General features: G+C 35.5%; 1 protein-coding gene across 10 annotated transcripts; it reads right to left on the bottom strand.

Moving 5' to 3' along the window:
- Nucleotides 1-293: 293 nt before the first annotated feature.
- Nucleotides 294-13,582, bottom strand: LOC111782918. Of its 10 annotated transcripts, none has more exons than XM_023663764.1 (29): nt 13,413-13,581; nt 13,091-13,292; nt 12,819-12,943; nt 12,537-12,653; nt 12,180-12,326; nt 11,854-12,055; nt 11,666-11,787; nt 11,421-11,578; nt 10,513-10,634; nt 10,316-10,407; nt 9,854-10,097; nt 9,667-9,730; nt 7,427-7,572; nt 6,215-6,285; nt 5,924-6,097; nt 5,387-5,464; nt 4,756-4,857; nt 4,589-4,678; nt 4,407-4,482; nt 4,232-4,325; nt 4,069-4,138; nt 3,769-3,948; nt 2,462-2,584; nt 2,275-2,358; nt 1,990-2,174; nt 1,708-1,846; nt 1,397-1,456; nt 929-1,033; nt 301-841 (listed from the first exon to the last, which is right to left on the bottom strand). In XM_023663764.1, exons 1-29 carry the CDS (start codon nt 13,506-13,508, stop codon nt 728-730), a joined length of 3,582 nt encoding a protein of 1,193 aa, XP_023519532.1. In that variant the 5' UTR covers nt 13,509-13,581; the 3' UTR covers nt 301-727. The 10 variants fall into 10 exon arrangements, with proteins under 10 accessions (XP_023519529.1, XP_023519528.1, XP_023519532.1 ...); XM_023663765.1 differs by having other exon boundaries at nt 11,666-11,772; XM_023663767.1 differs by having other exon boundaries at nt 11,681-11,772.
- Between the last annotated feature and the right edge of the window lie 363 nt (nt 13,583-13,945).

The raw sequence follows: 13,945 nt of genomic DNA, 5'->3' as shown, positions 1-13,945 counted from the left end.
TTAGCAATATAATCAAAAGATGGAAACTATGATGAAAAGAGCAAAGGTTAGAGAAGAAGAAGAAGATACCATGTCTAGATTCTTTGGAGGTTTGAATCGAGAAATTACTCATCTTGTTGACAGAAATCCACCACCATATCTGGAAGACATGTATGNAGGCAGTATGAACTATTAATCATTCTAGTCTAGATGTGAGTTGAATGGAATCTAAAGTTTAACCAAAGAAAACTAAAATGAAAGCTTACCTATTGAAGGGAACATAAATTAGCAATGGCAATAGGGACATAGATGAATGAGAAGTTGTTTGTTTTGCTCAAAACATCTTTTATCTCCATCTGCAGGGTTACAGAATGCTACCAAAGGTTATTGGTTCAACCCAGCAAAGAATTAATGGGAAAATGTAAGAACATGGTGATGATTCTTTTCCTCTCCTCTGCTTCAAGTAAATCAAGATCCAAATTTGGGATACATTTTTTTACCGATGCCACAAAACACGAGTCGCGGATGACCAAAACTATGATCAGCTCCATTCCTATACCAATCATTCTGAACTAACTTTCAAAAAAGAAGGGAAAAAGAAGATTTACAAAAACCTATACTTTCATACTACTAGAGAAATTGGCTTCCAGAGGGACCTCATGAGATATAAATTAGATTTGAGTGAGCACCGGCGTCTGGAGAAGCATGGAAATTAATGAGAGACTCGAGGATTTGTACAAATACCAGCTTACATGAAGTAACTAAGAGCCTTCTTTCTCCTAGAGCCCCCTTCACCGTAGAGCTCGTTCCATTGTAGCAGCTCGGTCATGTTTACGGACTCCGATGATACGCTTGCACACACCTGATTTGGTAAATTTCTCAAGATATGAGACTGAGCAAGAATAAAAGGCATGAAAGGATGAATTTATAATTTGAGGTCTCCTGTTACCCGTTCATGAGCATATTTGAAGTCGTTCATAATTAGAGGCCGAATATCTTCACTTCCACTAAGGGCAGGAGCAGGCCTGCCATCTGCGAGAGCTGCATCACGCTCCTGTCAACACAACCACAGCAAGTTACCAATATGATGAGCTTGCTCAAGAGGCGACCATCATCGGAATAAAAATGTTATGCAGCAGCCCGAGAAAGACTTCAACATAAATTCAAAATAAAATAAAATAGATCACTCATCGAGTATTAGAAATCAAGCTTACTCCATAACGAAGAGCTTGGCAATTTTTCCTTTTCCCATTTTTCTTTAAAGTTACAGTTTTGAATCATCAAAAACAGTACGTGCAGCAGGACAAAGACAGACTTTGACAATAGTAAACTAAATCATCGCTGTTATCTAGCATATCTATGTAGAAGGAATCAAGCATGTGGCAACAACTAGCTCACTCATAATAAAAGAACTTGCCTTTTTCTCCTTTTCCAATATCTCTTTAATTGGACGGTGTGCAGCAGCAACGCAAAGATTCTGTTATAGAACATAAATAAATAAGATTCTGTTGTAAAACATAAATAAATAAATAAGATTCTGTTGTAAAACATAAATAAATAAATAAATGAGATTCTGTTGTAGAACATAAATCAATAAATAAATAAATAAATAAGATTTTGTTGTAAAACATAAATACATAAGTAAGATTCTGTTGTAAAACATAAATGAATATGTTTGTTGCAGGAAGTGAAACATCAACAAAAAGACAGAAATTGTAGCGTACACACCTTAAGGTCACTCCCAGAGTATCCATCTGTCATACTAGCAACCGAATCAAAATCGAAGTCTGGAGACAAATCTTCTTTTGCCAAAATAACTTTGAGTATCTTTGCTCTGTTCGGAGCATCTGGCAAATTCACCATCAACCTGCAGATTAAATAAACTGAGGATCTTTGACAAATGAACAGTAAGAATGATTAAATTAAAAGATTATAAGAAGACCATGTGTTTCTCCCATGAAATGAACAGACAGCATGCTCTGAATTAGTACATTTTATGCAACTGTTTACCTACGAGGAAGCCTTCGAATAACAGCTTCATCAAGATCAAAAGGTCTGTTTGTGGCTGCAAGAACCAGCACCCTTTCTGTGTCCTTTGTTCGCAAACCATCCCAGTTCACCATAAATTCATTTTTCATCTTTCGCATGGCTTCATGTTCTCCTGGATTTTCTCTTCGACCCAGCATGCTGTCAACCTAACGAATATCATCAATTAGAAAAGAAAAAAATAAATGCTTGGTGAATAGATAGCCGTACTATTAGGAATGATTGATGGGCAGGAGATGAGAGGCTTACTTCATCAACAAATACAACACTTGGGGCAATTTTACTGGCTAGAGAGAAAACAGCTTTTACATACTTCTCACCCTCACCAAACCACTGCAGAAAGACGGAAAGAATTTGTAAAACAAAGAGCCCGTAGTAGTAAACCACAACTGTACACGAAAATGTCAAGGTCTATAATAATTATTTTTCCATTAACCTTTGATGTAATGCTTGACATGGAAATGTTGATAAAATTTGCACCAGCTTCAGTAGCCACAGCTTTTGCGAGCATCGTCTTACCTGTTCCAGGTGGACCAAATAACAGAATGCCTTTGCATGGCTTCACATACAATAATAGCTAGTGAGATTCTTTCACCAAACAAGGTTGTTCAGTACATAACCGAGCAACATGGAAGGCGTTGAAAAAAGATTTAATTTCTTTAGTGCAAAATAACAAGCAGATATTTAAGCCAACTAAAAAAAAACATAAACATTGTAGTAACTTGGCACTCAAGAAAATTTTCCTCTTAACTGATATCCATTTTTTCCTTTCTGCTCTTCCTTGGGAGCTTTCCCGGGTGGCATTAGTTACTACAATAATGTACAAGCAAAAAACAGATCCTTATCGAGCTCTTCAGTCCAATTGATTCACTCTCTGTAAATGATCTGCTGCTGAAGATGTCAATCATATGTTTACATACTGCTCCCTTGCCCAAATTTGTTTTTAAGTACAATTAGCCTTCTCATGTTCAGGGCAAGACTAATTCTTAACCCTTCCTTGGAAGTTTCAACTTCAAAGAGCAGATCAAGGATCTTTGGTTTAATGCTGGGTAGGACAGAAAATTTTGACTGTTTTGTTTAGATATTCGGGACAACATACATTTTGTAGTCCCCAAGACGCACTCTTGGTTCAAAGTGCTCATGACTCGTCTTTTTCTGATGTTCCTAATTAAGACTCTCTCACTAGACTATCAGCTAGGTATTAGGAAAATATATGGGAAAGATCCTAAGAACTTTCAGAATATAATCAGGAAAAATATATGGGAGATAGTGATGAAAAAAGGTAGCAACTCGATAGCTGACAGTGGGCCTCCCTCCATTTCTCTCTTAGGGGTATAGGAACCAAAACACTAACTAGAGTTGTATTACAAGCAAGAGAGAATGGCAATTGCCAAACCTCCGAGAGGCTTGGTATTCTCTCCCCTTTTTACCACAAAGCTCACCTCAGAGATCATTTCTATTGCCTGCCTATCAGCTATACATAAAATTAGCTTTTAAAACTAATTAGTCAAACGACACTTACAAACTAAACTGTCAACTGTCAGTTAAAATTTTAGAAACTGTATTAAAAATGAAGATAAAAATGAAATGAGTATCAACTTAAAAATAAAATAAGAAAAACAAAATTACAATGGATATGGTAAAGGAAAAAAGAACATGAATGCAGAGGATACATGGGTGGATATCCATTAATTACTCCATACTAACAAGACATTAGCAGGATATATTTATTATTACTTGTACCTTTGTCAATTGTCCCTTGCAGAAAAGTTCGGGCCTTTGTAAAGGAAGCATCACCAACTCCTTTAGAGTATCCTTCACATTTTCAAGAGCTCCAATATCATCAAATGTTACTCCTATATCACTGGGTGGGATAACGTCTGCTAGAAGCCTTTTCTCAAATTCATTCTCTGTAACAACATCCTAAGTTTACAAAAAGAGTACGGAAATCATTAACATAGTTAACCAATAGTTGTTGTCAAAACTGGGAAAAATAAAATTTGATTAATAAAAGAGCCAACAGCAAGAATTTGTAATAGAAACCTTAAGTGACTTCTTCATGCATTTAGATTCATTCAGGATAGCCTGTAAGATGCTGATCCCATATTGAATGCTGAAAAAATGCAAAACAAAATTACATTTGCAATTAGTTGAACAGATATGGCAGAAAGAAGTACATCCAAAGGGGAAATAGGAAGAAGGCGACCTCTCACAAGATAAAAGAATTCTAGAATCAGGATCGGCTTCTAGATTCTGCATTAAATGATGGCTCAAGGCCCATCCAACTACCTTCTCTGCACCTGTAATAGATGAGAAAGTAGCACTCAGAAATGATGATAATAGCATTTGATGGGATTTCATAAAATTGAGTTATAACTCACTCTCATTCGTAAGTGTTTGATCCTTGATGCATAATGTCTCTAGACCTTCACAGTCCATTCCACTCCTACTCAAAACCTGCTTTTGAAAATGTTGACCATGAGATTAAAATCTAAAAGCACTAAATCAACAAGGCCAATAAATGTGCTCATCCAAAATTTAATTAGTAAAGGAAAATGCTTACAACGCGCAATTGATTAAGATTTCCCTTCATTTTAAGAGTTTCGGCATCTCGTTCTAACTGGTGCTTCCATGATACAAGAAGGCCCTCATCCTGCCATTAGAAAAGGACAGTTTAAAATTTATCTCCAAAAAAGGATATGAAAAACCATAGCATCCTTTCTTGTAAACCTGCGGCATGTGGATTGTAACTTTGTTGGGAAATAGTTTAGTAAGAAGTTTTGTTGCTTTTGGAACTTCCTTCCCTCTATCATGCAGTCTTCCAAAACTATCCTGTGAAAACCACAGGAAAGTACAACATCATGCATGTGCAAAACCAACATTCCAGCCTAATCACAGCACAGCAATTTTCTTTTTAACATAAACAAAATAGTGACAATTACAAGTCGTTAAGATTTTTATTATCCTGAAATTTTTTTTAACAAGAATACTATTAAACCTAAAGCTTATTATTACTCAAAATGGACAATTCATCGTACCAACATGGGATGGTACATTGAGTAAATTTTGTATCATACTTCTTATCAACACATAGGACACTATCGAAAGTCATGCATTCAAAGTCAACACAAGAAATAACAGAAAAAATTTCCATTTTAATAAAAGTCTGTGAAGTAAAACAAGAGAACGAAGATGATGTGAGATCTTATAATTATCAGAAACATTTCTAGAAACCATCTCTTCTCCATCAATGCACAAGTAATCAACACCCTTGAAACATTCAACAACATGCATCAAAATTGTGAAAAGTAGAAAACAGAGACTAGAACTGTTATATGTTACTAAGTAAGCAATAACTGACCATTACCGGAAATGCCAAGTCAAGAAGAGCAGTTTGATTGCTGCCAAATTTCGTGAAAAGCAAGCCACCGGGATGCGACTGCAATGAAAAGAAGAAACCAAATTTCGTGAAAAGCAGGCCACTGGGACACAGCAAGGACATGATAATATTCATGGAAGTGTGGATTAAAACTGCAACTAAATAATTAAACCAGGTTTAAATTGACAAATTTCAAATTTTATCAAATATAGGAAATGGACCAAAATCTCTCCCTTTTGTCTATTTTAATGTTTCTAAGAAGAGGACAGGATTCAAAAGAAAGGTTATTTCAAGCAGCTCAAATTCTGTTCCGAAGATCTTCACATATTCACATTCTCAAGTGTATTGCCCGGTATTAGAGTTCTATATTATGAATGACGTCTTTTTGGATAAAAATTTTAAAATGGAAAAATTATCATGGGAAAGTTAATAAACGTCTCAACAAACAAATTGAATAAATAAAATTAAAGATTAATCTAAGCTCAAACTCTTAGGGAAAGTGACATTAATAGGAATCACCTTCTCCTTGCGGTTGTCAGTATGAGTATGAGAGCCAATTACTATAACATTGTCGGGAAGCTTTTCCAGTCTACTTTTAAAAGTAGAATAGGAATCTAAATTTCCAACAAGAGACTTCTCAGCATCTTTCATGAACAAAATGAAAGGAGAATTTCTGCTTTCACTAAATACTGCCTGATTAGACAAGTTAGAAAGGCTAATAAGATGATAAAACAAGAATTTTAAACAACAGAAATTTACTATTCTAAATAAAATAATCAAAACTACAAGCCTAAACACGATAAATTCTACCTCAAATAAAATATCAATAAGAATCTTATCCAATTCTTCCACGCCAGAGTTCTCCAAACGTAGATCGGTTGCTAAGGAGAGAAAAAAAATATGTATATTTGTCACTCTCACAGACGAGGAAAATCTGTAACTTAGTACCTTGTTTGAAGTAGGTTTCATAAACATTGTTTAAACAAAACAACTTAATAGATAAAACTTGTACTATAGATATTCGAGCAAAACAACTTACTCCTAACTAGTAATGAGAGTTCGCATAGCTGTTTTGTAAACAAATCAGCTTTCATTAAGACAAGTAAAGCGCAAAAGTATGACATAAAACAAGAACCAAGCCGATGCAACATGCACATTACCAAAAAACTATCTGCATGTCAAAGAAGGACCTCTAATTTCTTTCCAGCCAAATATACTAAAGAATAGACTGAGAGAAAAGACATCACACGTGCTTAAATTATTTTAAGGCACATTTATACATAATACATTAATTAAGGCCAAGGACAAACTAAAAGGTGCTCTGGAAAAAAAAAAGCCAGTTGATAAGACAGAGACTTACAAGTAAAAACACTTTGAGAGACAATGCATCCTCGATCTAAGGAATAAGATTGACTCAATGGATAGCAGAGAGAGGAGCTGACTGATTGATTTTATATAAAAAATAGTTTATGGAAACAAAGTTCAACGAAAGGGGATCAAGAAATTATATGTCAGGGACAAAGAATATAAAAGGAAAAATTATGATGTTTGGTCCTTCGTTAGATTTCATATTTCTCATTGGGCTTCGATTTTGAAGATCTTTAGTCACTGTTCTATAGATACTACTTTGCCGAATTGGAGCCCTTTCCTTTAGGAGGCTTCCTTTTGAGAGCTTGACATTTTTTATGTCCTCGTATTCTTTTATTCATTCTCAATGGAAGTTGTTGTTTCATCAAAGGGAAAAGGGAGGGGGGGAAATTGAATTTTGAAAACTGAAGAATATTATTTTGAAAGCCAGGGCCCCCCAAACCAAACTTCACAACATTTCCCTATTAACTAAGGACAAAGAGCTTGAAATATAATGCATGACCGGTACCAGTTGGCAAGGGTTAGCATCATTGATTAAACACATTGTAAATTTTTACTAAATCATTTCAACAGGCACATTTGGGAAATTACATAAACAATACATGATTTTTATGCAACCAAATTTATTGAATTTGCATAATAAAAAAATAATACCATAACAGAAATATCCATAGCCTCCTTCACAATATCCCCCAAGATCAACTCCATCAGGTATAAGTTTATCAAACTTAACACCAATTTTTGATGAAGAGTTATCAAAAGTTAATACAACCTTTCCGCGAGTTCCATTGGGTGGGCCCCTGCAAAGTAAGAAAAAACTCTTTATATTGGAAATACGAGTAAATGAGCTCTCACATGTCAAAGATAAGAAGAGAAAAGTACAACTCAAAAGCAAGTAGAAATAGGATTTCTGTTATGTGTCTTGTACTTACAGAGGAAAAAATAAGCATACATGCATATAAGCAAAAGTAAAAAAGAAAAAAAGCCTCATATAAAACATTGAAAATTAATAAGGTTTGATCATATGAAACTAAAATTATGTACGTTTAATTGATATTTAATAAGGAATTCAATGTCCATGCTTGTACAGTGTTCACAGTTAATTTTGCCTAGACTACTGAAAAGGATATAGCCACTGGATCAAAGACAATGACATTGTATACCCTCGTTACAATGGTAGGGTGGAATCTATTCCAAATATATGCTTCAACAGATGATGTAAACCCTAGTCTATAAGAAATATCATTTTTTATACGAAACAATTTTCATTAAATATGAAAGACAAAAGAATAAAAGATGGTATCGTGCGCTCTACAAGTCATACACCAAGGAGAAGTAGAATAAGTAATAATTTCCCAACAGTCAATGGAATTCCTATCTATCCCCCCGAAAATTCTTCTATTCCTTTTGGGCCAAGCCCACATAGTGAGGAACTGAACTGAAGAATTTTAGCTTCCCTCTAAATTATTTTTAATAAGAAGCCGAACTTTCATAAAGGTGAACAAAAAAAAAAAAAAAAGGAAAGAAAAATGAGGAAGCTCACTACAAGGAGGCCAATAAAAACAAAAGAAAATTGCATTGAAAGCTCCAATGATAAAAGTTTTACTGCTATTTATCCCAATGTTATCAAATAGCCAAAGAGAACCATTTGATATATATCCCAAAAAGGCAGATCAAGAAGCACTAATCAAACAAGAATGATTCCTATTATAAGCTAGATTCACTCCAAAAATTCTCTCCAAATTAAAATAGCAAACTGACTTCTCCCCGCTCTGCACATAACACCACTAAGGACACAAAACCATAGAAAAAGAGCTCTGGACAAGATCAATAAAGTCAGTCTTTTCGTGGTTTTAATTCAAGACGATCTAAAAAGAGGGGAAACAAACAAGACGAAGCAGGGACTCAACTAGGACAAAAATGATCTACATGAGAACACCTGAAGAATCAAGAGTTTAAACATAGGTGTTAAAGCCACGGAAAAAATGAAATCCATGAAGAAGAGAGGTAAAAAGGACGCCCGCATCAGAAGTTCCCCAAACAACAGTCACATAAGATTGAAGTTGTATGAAGGGGAATTCAAAACACAAAATGACTTCATCAATAGATAATTTCAAAACCATGGAAAAACAACGGGGATCAACGAGATTGCATTCAGATGATGTATTTACTCATTGTAAGATTGTGCCACAAAACTTCATACTTTAGATGGAGCACAATAACTATTCAACTAGAAGAGCCACATCTTTGAGCCATAAATTTTTCCTCCCACAAATGTGAAACAATGGCACTGCATCCTTTATAGAGGAAATCAACTTCTCTTACAACTGACCTTCTTGTAAGATAGATTATTATTACCCACCATAAAATTTGTACTCAAATGTGGGATCAAGCCGAAGACAGCTTATTTTCCAATCAAGAAACTTAGCTCTTATTGAAGGGGGTAAAAAAAGAAAGGATACAAAAGGGCTTAAAAAAATGAAGCCCAAAAAGGGAACCAAACAACAGCAGACCTGACCAGACAAAAAAAAACCTCAAACACAAATGGAACCTGAGAACGATCAAGCTGTAGATAGAATCTCTAAAACAAGGTTGAGAACTAATGTCAAACCAGTGATCTAAAATGATTGTGCATATAAAAGCTCAACGGATAAATTAGAAAGTAAAGAGTCAGGCTGTTAGCATATCAGTAGGTATATTACATATTGCAAACAACTAAACATATTTTGCATATACATACACAGCTAAGTTGGTTAATATTCAAACAAAAATGGGAAAACAGCAATAAAAAGTATTTGCTAACAAAGAAGAAGTAAAACCATGGAGTACATAAGTATTAGTCACAAGAAAAACAGAACAAAACAAAACAAAAACAGAGTACATGAGTATTGTACCTTGTGGGAGATGTTGCTGGATATATCCCACCAGAAGCTGAACCTATAAATTTTACTCTATCACCTGAAATTTTTGTATTGGGGTAAAATTCTGGTGACTAAATGAAGGAATTCTACAACATTCTAAAAACAAAGGAATAAGAAGACATAGATGCAAAAAAGAAAAAGAAAAAAACCAATCCTGTACCAATTTTTAAAAAGTTATTCTTTGCTGTCCCAGAGGATGATGGTATTGAGTCCATCTCCATCTTAGGTTGGGAATCAGGGGCGGTTAAAGTAGCATTTGAAGAGCTTGGAGTATCTTCTTCACCAGTCACTTGATCTGTGTTCTTGGTGGTCTCAGTAGATACGGTACTCTGTTTTGAACAACTACAAGACTTTGCTGCATTAACTCCATCCTTCAGCAGCTCTGCTTCCTTTGATGATAAACCCTGCAACACATTGGAGCAAGTCCTCATCACCTCTAACAAAGTGAAATTTCAAAGGAAAAAGTAAAGAATGAATGAAGAATGATATTTGCTTTATGGAACAAAATTACAGGCATAATGTAGAATACTAAGTTCAAGAAAGCCATCAAATAGTGAAATGAACATTAGAGAAAGCTTGACCAGGATGTCAAATGAAGAAAAAAAAGTGATCACAATCTTACACCCAAAAATGAATGGCTGTCAAATATGAGTAGCTTTGCTCCGTAGTAGTTGGCAAGTGCCTTCGCTAGCATCTCTTGATATATCTCTGAACCTGCAACAACATTGTCCAAATAAATGGAAGTCAAGTATTACTAGAAATATGACAATGGATTCTCTAACCTTTACTACCGAGAGGGAAAAAGAAAGAGAGACTAACCAGCAGGACCAGAAAGTAGAATTCGTGGATTCACTGTATTTAATTCTGAGGCATACTTTGAATGTTCTTTATGCTTCAAGTGTATGTAAGAAGCAGCAATAAGCACGTTCTTCGTATTCTCACTGCAAGAAGCAAACGAGGTCATCAAAATTCCATATATAGTGCATATGTAAATGTTAGAAAGTCTAACTGGGATTAGTTTAGTTTAGTCAATGTTAATTAGTAATTTAGTTTAGTTCAATATTGAAAACGTTTCTACTCGTTGGTGGTTTTAGTTGCAAATAAAAGTTCAATAATGCATTGCATGTTTTTTTTTTACTATTAATGACCTCCATTCTCCCTTACAAGCTCAATTTGGTGCCTCTCGTATTACTAATTTTTCAGATCAACAGAACCTTGGAAAACCATGATCCAACTTTTATTATATTGTCTGATCCACAAGCCTAAATACACTCCGCAAATTTGTGAGAGTTGTAAGATAACATTGCAAAGTAGGTGGTTTGAGGAGTTTTCAACCCAAAAATGTTAGGCCTAGTGCCTAGTATGGTGTATGTCCCTCTCAATTATCCTAAGAACAACCAATAAACATAATTCACACAGGTTGCAAATCACCTAGTCTGTCCCCCTTGAATTTACAAGACACTCCAATTTGACTTAGGACCTCAAGAATGAAGCACATCCCGCTATTTTGATCAGAACAATGTATACACACACCAACAAAGACACTCATGCATGTCTATGGAGTCTCGAAAGAGAAAAAACATGGATAACTCCAAACATGTAATGCACATTCTAGTCACATTGTGTAATAGAAAAAATGTTGAGAGTTGACATAGAAATGGTAACTTAATCACACAACAATTAGAACAATTTATGAAGAACAAAACATGTAATGGTGGGATGTGTACCTCAAATAGTATGGAAAGTTCTCAAATGAAACTTCTAAGTCTCTTCCATCAACAATTCCTGCATGAACATCTTCTTTAAATGCTGCACACCGCAAAGACATTCCTGAGGTTGATGCTGGCTGCAACTCCCCAATCCACTGGTTTCTTTCTTCCATTACCTGTTTACAGATACTTTTGCTCAATTTCAGTTTACAACTAGTTGACTGAGCTAACATCCTGAACAAAGGCCCTATCAAATCATTCACCCCAGAGAGTTTTACATTGCCTGCCTCTATGAGAGCATCTGGATTGGAGCCGGGATGAAGATTCCTGCTAGTGGTGCTTGAGTCTACAGCTTTGTCATTTCGTACTTCTGGATTTGAGTTGGCTTCAAGAGCATCAATTTCAAGTTCCATTGCATCATGAACAACAGAATTAGAAGGAAGTTCAGCACCTTGGTGTGTTTTACCGCTGGTCTGAGAGGGAGGCTTCCAACGTGATATATCCTGCCTGAGGCTTGAAAGAGATGCCAATATCGAGGCCCCAGCCACAGCAGAAGGATCACCAGTCCTCTTTCCGAGCTGCAAGAATTTTCCCACACCACTTTGAACATCTAAACCTTTAACAGAAACCTCATTCATAAGTTGCTGAAATATCTATGTTGGTATAAATCAAGAAAAATGTCACATTCATTGAAAGGCAACAAGCAGGAATTTGTTAAAAGGAGATATTGTAAAGCCAAAGGGTTAACCGAAAAGAATAGAATAGANTGAAGGATACATAAGCATGGTTCCCCAAAGCACCAAAGACCACTTCGTCACCAGAATTTAGCACACAGCTGGAGCTCTTCTTGACGGTCAACCCATTAACCATCACCGATCCCTTGCCTCCCGTACTTTCAAGCACTGCTACAGCACTACCCTCACGCTGTTCACCCCCAGAGTAAAAATCCAATGAATTATTCATAGTTCATAAATATGTACTAAAATAATTGCAGAAGAAAATGTCTAAGCACTTGAGAAAGCTCTATTTTAGTTCATTTAAACAATGCCGTAGAGTTAGTATGTTTAACATAAACTGTTTTTTCTGTATTTTATTAGCTAAATGGATTTTTAAATAGGTGCACTTTGAAGTTACCTGAGTGTGCTTGATCTTGCATAGTGTCCCGCTAATCGTGTGATCCTTCAAGGGAAAGTTGCAACCTCTACTAGAACCAATGGTAAAATTTGACGAGAAAATATCAACATTGGGGTTCTGCGTTAAAAACATTGTTCAAAATCCAATAGATGGAGTGAAGTTGTATCAAGTATATTTGAAGAACGGGTGAGAACTTAATTTGACTTGGATCTACAATTTGTAAAAACTGATGTGTAAAAACCAAATGATATGTTTCAATTACTTGGATAAACGTTGAATTACCTGACCGAACTGTGATAGAAGCCTACACCAAGGAGTTGTCGTCTCAAAATTTGGATTCTGCTTCGCAGCATAGAGACTCCAAGATGAAAATGAACTCCTAGGCTTATCCCCCACCAGCGAAGTTCCTTCAACATTTGAAAACAAACCAAATCAAACCCAGACGCCGAAAGTTACCTTCACTCTACATTTCTTTTTCTTTTCTTTTAATTTTCTTTAATCAATTAAGACTAAAAGTTATGTGACCATTGAACTTGGGAGTACGAACCACCTACCCTCGGCGATAGGAGTGGTAACAGCGACAGCCGCTGGTGCAGCATCCTCCTTCAAAGAGCTCACACCTTCTCCAACGTCAACTCCGGCGATCGGACCACCGCCAGGTCCATTATCTCCAGGATCCACAGTCGGCGGGGTGCATAATTCTTTAGAATTCTCCACCACCGGCATCGATTTCTCTGAACCACAGCCATTTTCCACCTGAAACCGCAAATCTCTTAACAAATCAATACCCAAAACCTCCAATTAAGCTTCAACCAACGTTCCAATAAACTCAAGACTGGCAAAACAATACTTAGATTCCACTCATCAGACAACAACCTTTTGACGCTTCGGTGACGATGGCTTATCCTCGGAGGACGAAGATCTTTTGCTGTTGCTTCCAGAGAGAGATCCACTCCTTCTCGTTGAAACCATGACTCTCTCTTCTGGGTTCCCCCTTTTCCCCCCTCCTTTTTTCCTTTTATTCTTCCCCTTCGATTTCCTATCTGTTTAACGCCAAATAAAGGACACGAGGAAATTTAATAGAAATGTTAATTTTTAGTTTTTATATTTTAAATAAATTCCCAAAGGCTGCATGGAGATTCAATACTCACCTTCAATAAATAAATAAATAAATAAATAAAAATTATTGAGAAATTATATATTTAGTTTACATTTCTATTTTTATCTATATAATTCAAGATTTTATATATTTATTCTGGAGTTTTTACTAAATTTACTTTGGGTAATTTCATATTAAATAATATAATTATTTTAAATGAAATTAATAGTAAAATTGAATATCAACATATTTAAATTAATTAATGATCAGTCAATGTCAAATACCAAAAATGGCATCAGTAAAATTTTAT

This window comes from Cucurbita pepo, chromosome LG20, assembly GCF_002806865.2.
Source record: "Cucurbita pepo subsp. pepo cultivar mu-cu-16 chromosome LG20, ASM280686v2, whole genome shotgun sequence".
NCBI lineage: Eukaryota > Viridiplantae > Streptophyta > Magnoliopsida > Cucurbitales > Cucurbitaceae > Cucurbita > Cucurbita pepo.
The sequence above is the reverse complement of the archived record's forward strand: the minus strand, read 5'-3'. Positions and strand labels throughout refer to the sequence as shown.